General features: G+C 42.5%; 1 protein-coding gene across 2 annotated transcripts; it reads left to right on the top strand.

Annotated features, from left to right (window-relative positions):
• The first annotated feature begins 391 nt into the window (after positions 1–391).
• On the top strand, positions 392–17970 carry LOC106561944 (lysosomal acid phosphatase). 2 transcript variants are annotated; one of them, XM_014126401.3, is made up of 11 exons: positions 392–560; positions 1733–1828; positions 2073–2159; positions 3288–3440; positions 3590–3688; positions 6159–6248; positions 8300–8432; positions 9562–9650; positions 10131–10237; positions 13334–13509; positions 15150–17970. In XM_014126401.3, the coding sequence occupies exons 1-11, from the start codon at positions 471–473 to the stop codon at positions 15278–15280; spliced, it is 1251 nt and encodes a 416-aa protein (XP_013981876.1). In that variant the 5' UTR covers positions 392–470; the 3' UTR covers positions 15281–17970. The 2 variants fall into 2 exon arrangements, with proteins under 2 accessions (XP_013981876.1, XP_013981877.1); XM_014126402.3 differs by lacking the exon at positions 392–560 and adding an exon at positions 1160–1578.
• Positions 17971–18313: the final 343 nt, after the last annotated feature.

Raw genomic sequence — 18313 nt, 5'->3', positions numbered from 1 at the left:
TCAGGTCAATGAGGCCTACAAGCCATAAATAGAAAATAGAAGTTCAAAATGTGTAATGTTCACAAGAACTTAAGTTGATAAAAAAGATCTCACACAACATTAGGTGATAATATATGCATTATTATGGATTTATAATCAGCTATAAAGGGCGGTCATTTTGGACCGGGAACACAGAATTAGTTAACATGAAAAGAACACAACAGGAGGGTTAAATAGTGGAGTAGGGTGGTGTATATTCATTTTATAATAATAAAAACATGTTTTGTGAGTGTAGTGTTAAATGGTAGGGTATTTGTTTATTGATTTATTTCAAGCAAAGTATAAGAGAGTTGTACTCCAGTCTAGTAGATGGCGGTAATGCAACATATTGGATGCCAACCGCCGTTAAACCTCATCGAAGAAGAAGAAGTTTACAAATATACTTTGAAGGTTGTATTATATAGATACTGTGTTCAAGTAACCAGACGTTGATGATGGACTCCACGGTATTGCTTCTATTGACAATGTTCGCTGTTTTAGGTAAAGTTGTTGGAGACAGGAGACTGACATTTGTAACTGTGGTGAGTATGCTGTTAGCTAGAAAAAAATCGCTCTAGCTGGAGACTTATATTTCCCTCACTAACTTTTAACATCAGTTATCTGAGCAGCTTGCCGATCGCTGCAGCTGTACATAGTCCATCTGTAAATAGCCCATCCAACCTACCTACCACATCCCCATATTGTTTTTATTTACTTTTCTGCTCTTTTACACACCTGTATTTCTACTTGCACATCACCATCTGCTTATCTATCACTCCAGTGTTCATTTGCTAAATTGTAATTACTTCGCTACTACGGCATATGTATTGCCATACCTCCTCATGCCATTTGCACACACTGTATATAGACTTAATTATTTTTTGTATGTTATTTAACATACGCGTGTTTATTCCATGTGTAACTCTGTTGTTTGTGTCGCACTGATTTGCTTTATCTTGGCCAGGTCACAGTTGTAAATGAGAACTTGTTCTCAACTGGCTTACCTGGTTAAATAAAGGTAAAATGAAAACATGGCTGACTTGTTTAGCTTAAGTTCGCCAGCTGGCGTTAACTTGTGTGTGTGTGTGTGTGTGTGTGTGTGTGTGTGTTAACTAGCGGTGTGTCTTGTTCGTTTAACGTTAACTGGCTAGATACGCAGTCGTCTCTGACGGTCATTCTTCTCTTTGCCAGTTGCCTTATTGTGTAACATTAAAGTTAGCTACTTACTAACTCGTTAACTACCTAACATAACTAGCTGGAATATGTAATGTTACCAAAGGAGGAACTAACGTTAGCTAGCAACATTGTTTTGCTATAGGCTAGCCTTCGCACTGGTAAACAATATCGAGTCTGGACAGTTAGTGCTGTGTAACTTTTTACCTAGATAACAGTGAAACCGTATTAGCTTAAAGTTGCCTGTTTTAGGGCTGTACAAGCTAGTATGTGACCCCAATGACTATTTCACGTAACGTTAACTAGCTCACTAAGGTCACAAATAAGAAGAAACAAATTATTGGATGAACAGCAACGCTGGATTGTTGCTATGTTGACTTTGTTCTAGTAAGTGTGGCTATGTTAATGCAAGACAAAATACACATTGATTGAGTTTAGCCTAATTGTGGTGTAGGATCCTGCTTGTGCTGGAATTGGAAAAGCTAGTCCAACCAGTTTGTCACTTGCCTAGAATATCATGTTTGGGATTTATTTTACCTAGCTCTACCGCCATGGTGACCGATCCCCAGTCAAAGCCTACCCTACTGATCGCTACCAGGAGAGCTCTTGGCCACAGGGCTTTGGACAGCTCTCGCAGGTAAATTAAAAAAAATCATCAAAGACTGAATAACACTAGCCAGAAATCCAGAACCTGTTTTGCTAACATTCAACTCCTTGTACTCAGCGTCATGCGAAAGCAATGTTTAGCATGACACTGAGTGGAATGATACCTCAAACAAACTGGTACCCAAGCTAGAGTAAGTGTTGAGGAAGAATCCTGATACACTGACGGGTGTGGTTCTTGCTGTACTAATAGCACACCGTTTCTGGGATCTCTACAGGAAGGAATGAGGCAGCACTTTGAGCTGGGACAGATGCTGCGGAAACGCTATCGGGGTTTTCTAAATGACACTTATGACCGACATGAGGTAATTTATGGTTTAGTTCCTTGTTGAAACTATGATGGTACTATGTCTCACACACTCATTTCAATTAGAAATGCAAATTGGATCGTGTGTATCGCCCAGGTTAAAATCTCTCTGGGATATGTGGGACGCTAGCGTCCCACCTCAACAACAGCCAGTGAAATGGCAGGGCGCCAAATTCAAAACAACAGAAATCTCATAATTAAAATTCCTCAAACATAAAGTATTATCCACCATTTTAAAGCTTAACTTCTTGTTAATCCAGCCACAGTGTCTGATTTCAAAAAGGCTTTACGGCGAAAGCATACCATATGATTATGTTAGGTCAGCGACCTAGTCACAAAAAAACATACAGCCATTTTCCAGCCAAAGAGGAGTCACAAAAAGCAGAAAGAGATTAAATTAATCACTAACCTTTGATTATCTTCATCAGATGGCACTCATAGGACTTCATGTTACACAATGCATGTATGTTTTGTTCGATAAAGTTCATATTTATATCCAAAAATCTCAGTTTACATTGGCGCGTTAGGTTCAATAATGTTTTGTCTCCAAAACATCCAGTGATTTTGCAGGGAGCCACATCAATTTACAGAAATACTCATCATAAACGTTGATATAAGATACACTTCTCCTTAATGCAACCGCTGTGTCAGATTTCAAAAAAGCTTTACGGCAAAAGCACACCATGCGATAAGCTGAGTACAGCGCTCAGACACCAAAACAAGCCATACAGATACCTGCCATGTTGGAGTCAACAAAAGTCAGAAATAGCATTATAAATATTCACAAAAATGCACTAGGCTTCTGAGTGGCGCAGCGGTCTAAGGCACTGCATCTCATTGCAAGAGGTGTCACTAGAGTCCCTGGTTCGAATCCAGGCTGTATCACATCCGGCCGTGATTGGGAGGCCCATAGGGCGGCACACAATTGGCCCAGCGTCGCCCGGGTTTGGCCGAGGTAGGCCGTCATTGTAAATAACAATTTGTTCTGAACTTACTTGCCTAGTTAAATAAAGGTTAAAGAAGAAAAATCTACGGAAAACCAGCTCAAGGCTGTAGCCACTGAACTGCAAAAGGAAGTATCTTGTTTCAATGATAACCACTACCCCTCCTATTGTTCTTTGTCTAGATTTCTGTGAGGAGCACAGACTATGACCGGACCTTGATGAGTGCAGAGGCCAACCTGGCAGGATTGTACCCTCCCAATGGGTCACAGGTCTTCAACCCATCACTGGAGTGGCAGCCTATTCCTGTTCACACTGTGCCCCGGGATGAGGAGAGGGTGAGCAGGGTGATGAGGTCTTGGGTGATATCCAAAGATGGACAGCAGCCACAAAATAAAGAAATTCTGAATATGATTCTGTTTTAAATAATAAGTTATTGGCTACCTCCATACTAATGTACGCATCTAAAATGTTTTATCTATTTCAGCTTTTGTCGTTTCCCATTCCGGGTTGCCCTCGTTATAAAATCCTCATGAATGAGACTAAACGCACAGAAAAGTACCTCAACATGACATTTCTATACAAAGTAAGTGGCACTGCAGTCACTGGAATTAAGGTGATGACTGGCTAATGAGGCTAGAGACTTATTCTTATGAAATGTGATTACCTTATCGTTAACTGTCTGCTATGGTTTGAGTTTTCACAATTCATCTTTAGATTCATCATGCCCCTAACCACGCTTGACCTAAAGTCATGAAATTCTGAACATAGGTGCCTCTCCTCACAAGGATCAAGTTTGCCTCAGGGACCCATAAGGTCCGCCATGGTGGATTTTCCACCATTTAGAATATTTAGATAAACGCTAAAAACGCTACTCTTCTGGCACCGAATGACCGATCTACACAAGACTTGATATGTGGCATCTATGGACAAAGGTCTCTCAATGCAATGCTTTCCAGACTAGTACCTAAAACAACATGGCCACTATTGACCAGTAAATATTCACATGGACATGGTCTGGCTCATAAATGCATATACAGTGCATTCGGAAAGTGTTCAGACCCATTGACTTTGTCCACATTTTGTTACCTTATAGCCTTATTCTAAAACGGATGGGAAAAAAAAAAATAATCCTCAACAATCTCCACACAATACTCCATAATGAAAAGTGCATTATTTTATTTTTTTGCAAATGTTATTCAAAATAAACACCATATTTACATAACTATTCAGACCCTTTGCTATGAGACTCGAAATTGAGCTGAGATGTATCCTGTTTCCATTGATCATCATTGAGATGTTTCTACAACTTGATTGGAGTCCACCTGTGGTAAATTCAATTGATTGGACATGATTTTAAAAAGGCACACACCGGTCTATATAAGGTCCCACAGTTGACAGTGCAAAAACCAAGCCATGAGGTCAAAAGACTTGTCTGTAGCGCTCCGAGACAGGATTGGCACAGATCTGGGGAAGGGTACCAAAACATTTAAGGTCCCAAAGAACACAGTGGCTTCCATTATTCTAAAATGGAAATGGTTGGGAACCACCGCCATCATTCTTAAATGGAATTAGTTTGGAACCACCAAGACTCTTCCTAGAGCTGGCCGCCCGGCCAAACTGAGCAGTTGGAGGAGAAGGGCCTTGGTCAGGGTGGTGACCAAGAACCTGATGGTTACTGACAAGAGTTCCTCAGTGGAAATGGGAGAACCTTTTCAGAAGGGCAACCATCTCTGCAGTACTCCACCAATCAGGCCTTTATGTTAGAGTGGGGAGACGGAAGCAACTCCTCAGTAAAAGGCACATGACATCCCTCTTGGAGTTTGCCAAAAGGCACCTAAAGGACTCTGACTATGAGAGAAACAAGATTCTCTGGTCTGATTAAAGCAAGATTGAACTCTTGGCCTGAATGCCAAGCGTCACGTCTGGAGGAAACCTGGCACCATCCCTACGTTGAAGCATGGTGATGGCAGCATCATGCTGTGTGGACGTTTTTCAGCGGCAGGGACTGGAAGACTAGTCAGGATCGAGGCAAAGTACAGAGAGAGCCTTGACGAAAACCTTCTCCAGAGCGTTCAGGGCTTCAGACTGGGACGAAGGTTCACCTTCCAACAGTACAACGACCCCAAGCACACAGCCAAGACAACGCAGGAGTGGCTTCGGGACAAGTCTCTGTCCTTGAGTGGCCCAGCCAGAGCCCGGACTTTAACCCGATCGGACATCTCTGAAGAGACCTGAAAATAGCTGTGCAGCGATGCTCCCCATCCAACCTGACAGAGCTTGAGAGGATCTGCAGAGGAGAATGGGAGAATCTCTCCAAATACAGGTGTGCCACGCTTGTAGCGTCATAATCGCTGCCTAAGGTGCTTCAACAATGTTCTGAGTAAAGGGTCTGATTACTTATGTAAATGTGATATTTCAGTTTTAATAAAATTAGCTAACATTTAAAAAAAAAAAGTTTTGCTTTGGCATTATGGGTATTGAGTGTAGATTGATTAGGGGGAAAAACTACTTCAGAAATTTTAGAATAAGGCTGTAATGTAACAAAATGTGGAAAAAGTCAAGGGGTCTGAACTTTATGAATGCACTGTAAATCAGTGAAGGATATGTGTTCTAACAATTTATTACACGTTGCAAACACTGTCAAGACTCAAGATGTACAAGAACATATCGACCTCACGGTGGTGCTGATCTGTTTGACTCAGAGTGATCATTTGGCACACATGCTCAGGGATATGAATCTAGCTAACCCACGTGATATCTCAGATACCACTGGCCCGATATTGACGAAACTTGGATGAATGATGCGTCTTGCCTTAGAGATCATCATTTACAAAATGGCACTGATTGGCCTAGGGGGGCGCAGCATCATTTGTGGGGGACAACATGTTTGCTGTTGCATTGTTTCTACCTTGTTTTGAATTTCTTCTCCATCACTTGCCAACCACACATGTTGAGCTGTCAAAGCTGTTTGTCGACACAGCTTTTTGACAGCTAATCTTAACTTTGAATGCCCCTTGTCTAGATTATCATTCTTTGATCCTTTCCTTTTAAAGGATCTAATAGCGACGGTACGGGAGAAAACTGGTCTGAAGAACACCACCATTGAGACTGTTTGGAGTGTCCATGACACCCTGTTCTGTGAGGTAAGCAGCTTATTACCTATAATAAACTCAGCAAAAAAAGAAACGTCCTCTCACTGTCAACTGCGTTTATTTTCAGCGAACATGCATAAGATTCAACAACTGAGACAAACTGAACAAGTTCCACAGACATGTGACTAACAGACATGGAATAATGTGTCCCTGAACAAAGGGGGGGGTCAAATGTAACAGTCACAAGCTGTATTAAGTACTGCAGTGCATCTCCTCATGGACAGCACCAGATTTGCTAGTTCTTGCTGTGAGATGTTACTCCACTCTTCCACCAAGGCACCTGCAAGTTCCCGGACATTTCTGGGGGGGAATGGCCCTAGCCCTCACCCTCCGATCCAACAGGTCCCAGACGTGCTCAATTGGATTGAGATCCGGGCTCTTCGCTGGCCATGGCAGAACACTGAAATCACGCACAGAACGAGCAGTATGGCTGGTGGCATTGTCATGCTGGAGGGTCATGTCAGGATGAGCCTGCAGGAAGGGTACCACATGAGGGAGGAGGATGTCTTCCCTGTAACGCACAGCATTGATTGCCTGCAATGACGACAAGCTCAGTCCGATGATGCTGTGACACACCGCCCCCAGACCATGACGGACCCTCCACCTCCCATCGATCCCGCTCCAGAGTACAGGCCTCGGTGTAACGCTCATTCCTTCGATGTTAAACGCGAATCTGACCATCACCCCTGGTGAGACAAAACTGCAACTCGTCAGTGAAGAGCACTTTTTGCCAGTCCTGTCTGATCCAGCGACGGTGGGTTTGTGCCCATAGGCGACGTTGTTGCCGGTAATGTCTGGTGAGGACCTGCCTTACAACAGGCCTACAAGCCCTCAGTCCAGCCTCTCTCAGCCTATTGCAGACAGTCTGAGCACTGATGGAGGGATTGTGCGGCCCTGGTGTAACTCGGGCAGTTGTTGCCATCCTGTACCTGTCCCGCAGGTGTGATGTTCAGATGTGCATGTGTTGATACACATGGTCTGCCACTGCGAGGACGATCAGCTGTCCGTCCTGTCTCCTTGTAGCACTGTCTTAAGCGTCTCACAGTACGGACATTGCAATTTATTGCCCTGGCCACATCTGCAGTCCTCATGCCTCCTTGCAGCGTGCCTGAGGCACATTCACGCAGATGAGCAGGGACCCTGGGCATCTTTCTTTTGGTGTTTTTCAGAGTCAGTAGGCCTCTTTAAGTTTTCAGAACTGTGACCTTAATTGCCTACCGTCTGTAAGCTGTTAGTGTCTTAACTGTTTCACAGGTGCATGTTCATTAATTGTTTATGGTTCATTGAACAAGCATGGGAAACAGTGTTTTAAACCCTTTACAATGAAGATCTGTGAAGTTAATTGGATTTCTACAAATGTATCTTTGAAAGACAGGGTCCTGAGTTTAGCTATAATTCCTTATAGTTGTATCACTTTGCTTACTATCAATGTAGAATATATTGCGAAACATTACAGAATTTCCACCGTACAGTTTGCCATAAATCATGCAGACTGAGTTAAACTTTTAAGTTAGGATGTGAAATGTTCCTACAGCCAATGTTTTAGCTAGTGAGGAACCACAGTGGTTTATGGAAGTGAAAGCAGAACTGTGAGCCTGTGGCTACTCAGCCTTGTGACTGTGGCTACTCAGCCTTGTGACTGTTGCGACGTGAGGGAAGTCATGCTTCAGTCTCCTCTGGTCAGCTGAAATCAACCTGTCACGTATAAACATTTTGTGAAGGGCTGGGGAGACACAAAGGCAGCAGTGTGGTCATTGATTGTCTCCAGACAGATCAAAACGATTCATTTGTATATCACGAAACTTGTTAAATCACGAAATGTTGCCTATACCTACTTTCATTCCATTGGTGGTTATTGTTAACCTTGTTTTATTGGATGTTCTACACTGTAATTGTAGCAATATACTATTTTACTTTAGAGACAGATAAAAGCATGTAGATTGAATGGTATTATTATCTTACTAATATTGTTGTGTAGTTTCACCTTGATTCAGTGTCATGAGCATATTGAAGGTTTTCATTCACCACCCATGTCATTTCAGGCAAGGCACAACATGACCGCTCCTGACTGGGTGACCCCTGAGATCATGGATGATCTGAGGAAGCTCAAGGACTTTGGCTATGAAATCCTGTTTGAGGTCTACAAGCGTCAGGAGAAAAGCCGTCTCCAAGGAGGTAATGCCAACTGTCAGAATGGGAAGGGCAGAAACGTGTTTCAGCTTAGCTATCTACATTTCCTTTTGTATGTGCTATTTAGTGATGGCCAAGGCTGCGGAGCCGTAGGTAACTGTCCCGTCCCACCTCCCTGGTTTCCTTTTCCCCACACCTGGGCCCAGTTTAAATTATTATTATTATTATTTTTTTTAAGTTCCATCTGGATTTCACCTGTCGGATAGGTTTAAATGTATAGAAATAGAACAGATGAATCACTGACTTGAATGGAGACTCCTGTTCTATTTTAATGTGTTATTCCTATCCGATTAGCCGAAATCCGGATAACTTTAAAAAAATAAATGGGCCCTGAAGATTCCGAATCACGTCTGCGCATGTTTCGTCACCACTACTTTACCCGCAAATATTTGTGGTCACTCTCCCTTTATTTTTCTCACTGGCAATCGTGAAATTATAATTATTCAGGTTTTACTGGTGAAACGTCCAAGCAGCATCTGCATACCAACCATTTGATCTCAATCAGTTTCATGGGGATAAGCATTTAGATCTTCTTGTCTTGAAGTAGCCTACAGTGAGCACATTTTTGAGCATATTGTTTTAACAAATTAGCATGTTTCAGTCAAAGCACACATTTTGTCTTGTGGTGTGCGCTGTTGAGTTTTGGCCACATGAGAGAAATGTGACCGTTCGCACAATGAGGTGGTGTTTGTCTTACAGTAACATTACATTAAATTGTTATGTAGAATACTATCATTATGCGCTCTTGCAGAGTTTGATTCAGCTTTGATCTTACTTTAGTAGACAAGCACCATTCGCCAGAGAAGCCTGTGCTCTACAACTAGAGCCGCCACTCTGTTTAGTTATTGCATTTCTTCATATGGTCCTCAAATAAATGAAAGTGATTAGAGATTTGAATATGCATTCATCCATCTTTGGCTTATAGTACGCTCATCTCAAACGATTAAACTACTTTGCACATCATCGAGATGAAGACTAGGCCCACAACCACCATTGAAGTCAGCTGATGTTTTATGTAATGGCAATGGCACTGAAGGAATGAGAAGGGATGGTAAATCTTCTCAAATTGTCTACTTGACTGCTAACTATAGGCTTTTACTACACCATCAAATAGGTGTCCTCTTGGGTAGCATTGTAAATAACATCTCGGAGTCTGCACTTCCCGACTCTAATCGCCGTCTGAAGATGATGATGCTCTCTGCGGTAAGCGTTTTAAATCTTGTGTATGATCTCCTTTTTACGTAGATGCCTTGAGCTGTTTGCTGCAAATTGTTCATCTAATGCAGGGATGGGCAACTGGCGGCCCCCATTTTTGTAGGCCTGCGGACCAATTTCAATTTTTTTGGGGGGGGGGGCTCAGAAGGTCTCAACATACTAGAATAATAAAATGCACAAGGTAGAATTTTGAAATTTGGTTGTACATCAGTCACTCAATTAGCCCATGTCAGCACATTTTTGGGGGGATTGAAAGTTAGTCTAGCGGCCAGTTATCTAAACTTGTAGTAATCATGGACAAATTACTGTCCAGGTGGGGCCATTGCTCATCAGTTATCATATTAACAACTGCAAACGTTTTCTCTCTCCCTTGTGGCAAAATGTGTCGAAAACGTAAAACGGCCACATTTTCTCTACGCCCCGTGGCAGAATGTGCCGAATGTATGAGTCTTTTGTGTTATTTTTCAGCATGACACCACCATTGTGGCTTTGCAGTCGAGTTTGAGTATCTTCAATGGAAAGCAGCCGCCCTATGCCTCCTGCCACATATTTGAACTCTATCAGGAAGACAACGGGTAGGTTGTACTGTGATGGAATAAGACCCTTGTTAATAGCTATTCCAAACTTTGTGTAGTTTATATTATACTGTGTTGTCTTGTGAACTGGCTCAGATAAGCAACATTTGGTCAAATAATAAAATGTATACAGTACCAGTCAAGTTTGAACACCTACTCATTCAAGGGTTTTCCTTTATTTTTACTATTTTCTACATTGTAGAATAATAGTGACGACATCACAACTATGAAATAACACATATGGAGTCATATAGTAACCAAAAGTTGTACTACTACTACTGGTGGTTTCTTTGCAGCAATTCGACCATGAAGGCCTGATTTCAGTCTCCTCTGAACAGTTGATGTTGAGATGTGTCTGTTACTTGAACTCTGAAGTAGAGGTCGACCGATTAATCGTAATGGCCGATTGATTAGGGACGATTTCATAACAATCGGTATTTTTGGACGCCGATTTGGCTTCTTTATTTATAAAAAAAAAAAAAAAAAAATGTAGACCTTTATTTAACTAGGCAAGTCAGTTAAGAACACATTCTTATTTTCAATGACGGCCTAGGAACGGTGGGTTAATTGCCTTGTTCAGGGGCAGAACGACCTTACTTGACCTTGTCAGCTCGGGGATTCAATCTTGCAACCTTACGGTTAACTAGTCCAACGCTCTAACCACCTGCTTTACATTGCACTCCACGAGGAGCCTGCCTGTTACGCGAATGCAGTAAGAAGCCGAGGTAAGTTGCTAGCTAGCATGAAACTTCCCTTATAAAAAAAACAATCAATCAATCAATCATAATCACTAGTTAACTACACATGGTTGATGATATTACTAGTTTATCTAGCCTGTCCTGCGTTGCATATAAATCGCTTAGGTACACGTTGCTCCAACCATAAACATCAATGCCTTTCTTAAAATCAATGCACAAGTGTATATATTTTTAAACCTGCATAATTAGTTAATATTGCCTGCTAACATCAATTTCTTTTAACTAGGGAAAATGTGTCACTTCTCTTGCAAATAGAGTCAGGGTATATGCAGCAGTTTGGGCCGCCTGGCTCGTTGCGAACTGTGAAGACTATTTCTTCCTAACAAAGACAGCCGACTTCGCCAAACGGGGGATGATTTAACAAAAGCGCAATTGTTGCACGACGGTACCTAACCATAAACATCAATGCCTTTCTTAAAATCAATACACAGAAGTATATTTTTAAACCTGCATATTTAGCTAAAAGAAATCCAGGTTAGCAGGCAATATTAACCAGGTGAAATTGTCATTTTGCGTTCATTGCACGCAGAGTCAGGGTATATGCAACAGTTGGGCCGCCTGGGTCGTTGCGAACTAATTTGCCAGAATTTTACGTAATTATGAAATAACATTGAAGGTTGTGCAATGTAACAGGAATATTTAGACTTATGATGCCACCCGTTAGATAAAATACGGAACGGTTCTGTATTTCACTGACAGGAAAAACGTTTTGTTTTCGAGATGATAGTTTCCGGATTCGGCCATATTAATGACCTAAGGCTCGTATTTCTGTGTTATTATGTTATAATTAAGTCTATGATTTGATAGAGCAGTCTGAGCGATGGTAGGCAGCAGCAGGCTTGTAAGCGTTCATTCAAACAACACTTTCGTGCGTTTGCCAGCAGCCCTTCGCAATTCTTCAAGCCTTGCGCTGTTTGTGACTTCAAGATTAGGCTGGTGTAACCGATGTGAAATGGCTAGCTAGTTAGCCAGGTGCGCGCTAATAGCGTTTCAAACGTCACTCGCTCTGAGACTTGGAGTAGTTTTTCCCCTTGCTCTACATGGTTAACGCTGCTTCGAGGGTGGCTGTTGTCGATGTGTTCCTGGTTCGAGGCCAGGTAGGAGCGAGGAGAGGGACAGAAGCTATACTGTTATACTGGCAATACTAAAGTGCCTATAAGAACATCCAATAGTCAAAGGTATATGAAATACAAATCGTATAGAGAGAAAGTCCTATAATAACTACAACCTAAAACATCTTACCTGGGAATATTGAAGACTCATGTTAAAAGGAACCACCAGCTTTCATATGTTCTCATGTTCTGAGCAAGGAACTTAAACGTTAGCTTTTTGACATGGCACAGATTGCACTTTTACTTCTCCAACACTTTGTCTTTGCATTATTTAAACCAAATTGAACATGTTTCATTATTTATTTGAGGCTAAATTGATTTTATTGATGTATTAAGTTAAAATAAGTGTTCATTCAGTATTGTTGTAATTGTCATTATTACAAATGTATCAATAAAAACTATTGGCCGATTTTTTTTATTTTTTATTTATTATATATTTTTTTTAAATATTTTTTAAATTTTTTATTTGTTCTTATTTTTTATTTTTTTTTAAATCTTTTTATTTTGATTATTTTTTTTATTTTTTTTTTTAATCGGTATCGACTTTTTTGGTCCTCCAATAATCGGTATCGGTGTTGAAAAATCATAATCGGTCGACCTCTACTCTGAAGCATTTATTTGGGCTGCAGTTTCTGAAGCTGGAAACTCTAATGAACATATCCTCTGTAGCAGTGGTAACTCTGGGTCTTCTTGATGGTTTTTGTGACTGCACTTGAAGAACATTTCTTAGTGTCTTAAAGTAATGATGGACTGTTGTTTCTCTTTGCTTATTTGAGCTGTTCTTGCCATAATATGGACTTAGCCCTATTTGGTAAAATACCTTCTGTATACCACCCCTACCTTGGCACAACACAACTAATTGGCTCAAATGCATTAAGAAGGAAAGAAATGAACTTTTTAACAAGGTACACCTGTTCATTGAAATGCATTCCAGGTGACTAACTCGAAGCTGGTTGAGAAAATGCCAAGTGTGCAAAGCTGTCATCAAGGAAAAGGGTGGCTACTTTGAAGAATCTCATATTTTATTAAACTTTTTTGGGGGGGGTTACTACATGATTCCATATGGGTTATTTCATAGTTTTGATGTCTTCACCATTATTCTACAACGTAGAAAATAGTAAAAATAAATACCTTGAATGAGTAGGTGTGTCTGTACTTTTGACTGGTACTTTATATCTGATTTGAGATCTGCTCTCAGTCTAATATAGGAAGTCTATCCCATCTAGATCATTCACAGTGGCCATGTTTTATCGCAATGACACCACAAGAGCGCCTTACCAACTGGCTATACCTAGCTGTGACCTCTTCTGCCCCCTGGAGGACTTTGTGCGCCTCACCAAACCATCCATCCCAGAGGATTGGGAGAAGGAGTGCATGGTTGAGCCTCCTACAAAGGACACAAGTATGATGGGAGTAAAATGGGCTGTTTGATAATAAGAGCCTTGAAGCAATAGAATGTGTTGAATAAGGGTCATTCCACTTTAAAGGGATACGTCGGGATTTTGCCAGAGGCCGTTTATCTAGTCCTCCAGTGTCAGATGAACTCGTGGCTACCATTTTTATGTCTCTGTGTGTATTTTGAAGGAAGTTGCAAACTCGCATTACCCATAGACTTCGTCATTGCGCTAACGCTAGTTAGCATTGGCTTGCGAAACTACCTCGTACTTCCTTCATACTGGACACAGATGCATAAAAATGGTATCCATGAGTTCACCTGACTCCGGGGAAGTAGATAAAGGGCCTCATTGCCAAAATCCCAAGGTATCCCTTTAATTAAAATGGTGCAAAGAAAGAGGATTTTGAAACCTACCGTCTCATTGTTCTGAAACGGTTTCTGTAATTAGAAACGGATAAGATAAGCATTCATTCAACATTTTGTTGAAATGTAATTTGATCTCTGAGAAATTACCCTAATTAATTGCACTTAAATTGAATTTTATTTTTTTCTATTGATAGGGTTCATATGTTCTATATAGTACCTCGCATCCAATTTGGACCAAACTTCTTCCTACCAATGAGTAAGATATTCAAAACAATTGTCAAAAGCCACCTATAGACCCACTCCACACCAATACCACCCCAACAACAGAATACATTTTTCTTTGAGATGTATTAATGCAGGGGTTCCCAAACATTTTAGCTCAGGCCCCCTTCTAGCATTGGGGAACATCCCGCGAACCCCCCCCCCCCCCCCCGTGCATGTGAGCGCCACGTCTATTTCTATGGGCATAAGCACTGTTCATGACCCACTGTTTACACCCCTCTTGTTGGTGGAGAGAAAAAGCTTATTTCCTGAAATTCTACACATTTTGTCATGTCTGTGTATTCATGTGATATTTGAGTGACTCAAACATCACTACAAAATCTATGGGCTAAAACACCAAGCTAAAAAGCATTAGCGGACATGAGCTAGTTGATCTGGATATTTCTGACAAGTTAAAAATGGCACTCTAAGGTATGAAATGACTAACATGACAAGAGGAACTGATAATGCACTACCCTATTTCGAAATTGCACCATGTGCATTCTACTATTACAACTTTCAAGAGTAAGTTGAAAGCTGCACTGAGTTCCTGGTAATACCAGTATGTATGTATGATGGGACATAAAACAAAACTTCAATAACTAATTTACCTGTATGGGGAAGTACATCACCAAATTCACTGGGATTACATAGAATGATAAAACAATACTGAAGCTGCAGTTCAATACTATTTTGGGGGGGGGGGGGTTCTCATGTTTTACACATTGGTAGGAAGACTTTCGGACCAAATCGTGTGTTGGGTACGATATTTATTAAATATATATGAATCCTATAAATTAAAATGGCCAATTTTGGGTGCAATTAGCTGAATTTTTCAGAGATCAAATTATATTTCAACAAAATCAAGTTGCAGGAATGCTTATCTTATGTTTCTAACTGCAGAAACTACTTCAGAACAATCTGAGATGGTGGGTGTCATGGCTTGCTGAAATGACATGGAACGACTAATAATGTGTGTTTGACATATCTACTGTGTCTTTCTCTGGTCCCATCATCAGGGGTGGTCATCGGACTAGCAGTTTGTGGCTGTTTGCTCTTCCTCCTTATCGTCCTTCTGCTCGCTGTGCTTTGTCGGCAACGTGATCCCTCCAACGGCTACAGTCACGTTCACAATGAGATTGAATCTTGACAAAAGTACAAACTCCACCGTAGGCAGGATTCATGGGAGAGTGAAGATGTTGTTTGAATGCCTCCCAGCTCTGCCCTCTGGTGGGGGATGCAGGAAAAGGGAACACTAGACTCCTTTTAGTGCAACTTTTTACATTTTTTTAAATTATTTTTTTTCCTTCAAAGGACTGTGGCCTTTCACCAAAAATGCACAGAAACTTAGTGAGGAGGACAAAGGTTATCTAGTCTTCTAGTGAACTGTTGTCATGGTAAGTATTCCTAAGCTTGTGAATGAAGTTGGCTACTGCATTCGGACAAAATTGGCTTTTTTTAAAAAATGTTTTCAAATACTACTTGTACTCATGGGTCCAAGTCACCTGACCAGCGTTCTTACAAAATGTGGACCACTGGATGCTTCATGCTTGTTTGATTCTCCCCTTGGAGAATAATGATCATTGTGACACTGAACCCGAAGACTGCTTGTGCTTCATTCTCTCCAAGGAACAGATTTTGGCCGACTGTACTGAGCATTCTTCTAGCAAGTCATTTGATAAAGAATGCTATTTATTTCCTCTGGTGGTGATTGTCATGGTACTTGGAGAAGCCTTCACATCATGGTAGTCTTGGTAAAGAATGTCCAATGACTACCCTTGTATATGGCACACTCTTTAGTTTGTCCATTTTCATCTCACTCGATTTTACATGAAAAGAAATTCAAAGTTTATAATTTCAACTGCTCCTTGGTAATGTGACCGACTGACCTCAAACTACTTTCAGAATGTCCACGGACTGGCGGAGACAGGTGCCACGAGGCATACAGTGTGGTAATGCGGCCGATCCCGGAAAAGCTGGCAGGAGCCCTGGAATGGGTTCGCCACGAGCGAGGGGCCCAAGCCCTGGAAAGCGTTGCTGTTTCCGCGCCGTCCAGTGAGCTCTCCCTGGCTTTTGAAAGTCCGGGGGAGAGGGTGTAAATCTCACGCCGGGCCATATTACTTTACTATATCCGCAGCACGTCTCCAAGGTGAACAGCCTCTGGCATGTTATAACAATGTAGGTAAGAAAAGTTGTCAAAAAAGATCCGTAACTTTGGGATAAGGATTGGCTCTAAGGGCTGGGTCGGTCGAGCTGGGGTGCAAAGTGGGGCTGGACTCGAACCGCGGCTGGGGGAGCAGTCCCTCCGTCACCCTCCTCTCACCACCATTTCATTGTGTGGCCCATCTCGCGGTCTCTTGTGCGTGGTCTCGCAAGGGTCTGCGTGCGGGGATCCGTTGGGGTGGTGTCCGTCGGCGGACCGGTGGGGGGGGGTTGGGTCCGGCGATTGGTGGCGGCAACTCTGGACGCGCGCCGGGCCCTTCTCGCGGATCTCTCCAACTATGGCGCTCGCCTGCCCCACGCATTGTAGGTGGGGAGGTCTCCTCTACGCTCACTAGACTTGAGTCGGAGACTAGACCCAATGGCCCAGCAGTGATGGGGCATTGCATGGATCTGGCTCATGCCCTACAAAGTGGGGAGCGGTATCTCCAGCTTGTCTGGGGAGGGAGGCCTATGTCTGTAGGTAGTACAATCCACGCCCAGGGATTTGTACGTAGCAGAGCAGCTCACTCGCGGCAATCTATTGAAAGTCAGCCCTTGATCCAAGCTTTTGTCGGGGACGGAAGGCGTCTTCCTCCACCATCCTCCTTTACTTAAGGGTTAACAGGTGCATGCAGAAGGGCCAGACAGTGTGAGAGAGCCCAGGCAGGTGGGTAGAAAGCATCATTGGGCTCTGGATAGGTGGTGGTCGCCCATCCGCCCGGGCCCGTCCTCTGGTGGGACTGTGAGTCAGGGTGGGACTCGCTGTGGAAGGGGGGCTGGGGGCAGCACTCAGGCTGTGGCGGTTGGGTTGGGGACTGAGCAGGAAAAAGCAGGCGGGTCACCAGGTGCACAGAGCTTGTTTCAGGTTACCAGGTGCACAAGGAGAACGCCAAGGTGGGGAGCAGTCCGAGTCCAAGCAGGGGCGGCCGGACGGGGGGCTGGGGGCAGCACTCAGGCCATGTATGTTGGCGTGGGGACTGAGCAGGAAAAAGCGGGCGGGTCACCAGGAGCACAGAGCCTGTTTTGAATTACCACGTGCACAGAGCCTGTTTCGACAGTGGGACTGTAGACGTCTTAGTAATTCCAGGGAGTAAGCTATACTCTAAGGCCAAGGGAAATGGATGTTGACTGGGTAGGGAGAGTAGGTGTGGAGGCCTGGAGGTATGCAGTTCCAGGGAGTAAGCTATACACACTAAGGCCCAGGGAGAGGGCGGGCAGGGAGTATAGGCCTAGAGACCAGGAGTCAAGAGGTCACCAGGTCAATAGGGGGGCCTGCCTGGAGGTCAGGAAGGCCCAAGTGAATAGGTGTGTGAGTGACACTGTCCTTCAGGGGTGCAGAGCAGGCAACTTAATGTAAAATCGTGTGAGATGAAAATGGACAAACTGAAGGGTGTGCAATGTGTAGGCCCACTGAGTGTACATTCTGAACCTTGTTTGAAGTCAGGTCACATGACCAAGGAGCTACTGAAATTCAAATGTAAAAAAAGTTTGTACATTGTTTACGCTCCCTAACTAATTCAACTAGGAATACAAATGCTGCTTACACATGTTTATTAGCTTTGCAAAGTGAATTAATGTCCAAATCGTGAGAATAAGACCTGTGCTGAAACACAATAAAAACAATGAATAAAAGTCCAATGTTGGTAGTGACTGCCCATTACTACTTAACCATTATTTATTCATATTACTTTACTATAATTTGAATCGCTCCGCACTACCTGTAATTTAATTTGCATGTGTTCAACCCATTGTGTTTTCATGGGCAATGAGTAATTCTAGTGCCTATTGTTTAACCAGACATCTGGTTCAAGTTGTCCAACTGGTTTGTGCAGACATCATGGGCCCAATAGTCTCCATTTTATCACATCGCTACAGTCGAACTGTAAAGCATTTTTTATTTTTTTTTATGCGTGACGGACTGGAGAGTAATTCTTATCTGTAATATTTTGTGTTAAATCATGAGCAATTGGTTTCACCGTAG

Source organism: Salmo salar, chromosome 11 (genome assembly GCF_965601325.2).
Source record: "Salmo salar chromosome 11, fSalSal1, whole genome shotgun sequence".
In the NCBI taxonomy this organism is placed as follows: domain Eukaryota; kingdom Metazoa; phylum Chordata; class Actinopteri; order Salmoniformes; family Salmonidae; genus Salmo; species Salmo salar.
Note: the sequence above shows the minus strand (reverse complement) of the source record. Positions and strands in the feature narration are given on the sequence as shown.

Coding starts and splice junctions, on each gene's coding strand:
- LOC106561944 (XM_014126401.3), top strand. CDS start 471: ATGATGGACTCCACGGTATTGCTTCTATTGACAATGTTCGCTGTTTTA. Junction 561..1,732: donor GACTGACATTTGTAACTGTG/GTGAGTATGCTG, acceptor TATTTTACCTAG/CTCTACCGCCATGGTGACCG. Junction 9,651..10,130: donor AGATGATGATGCTCTCTGCG/GTAAGCGTTTTA, acceptor GTTATTTTTCAG/CATGACACCACCATTGTGGC.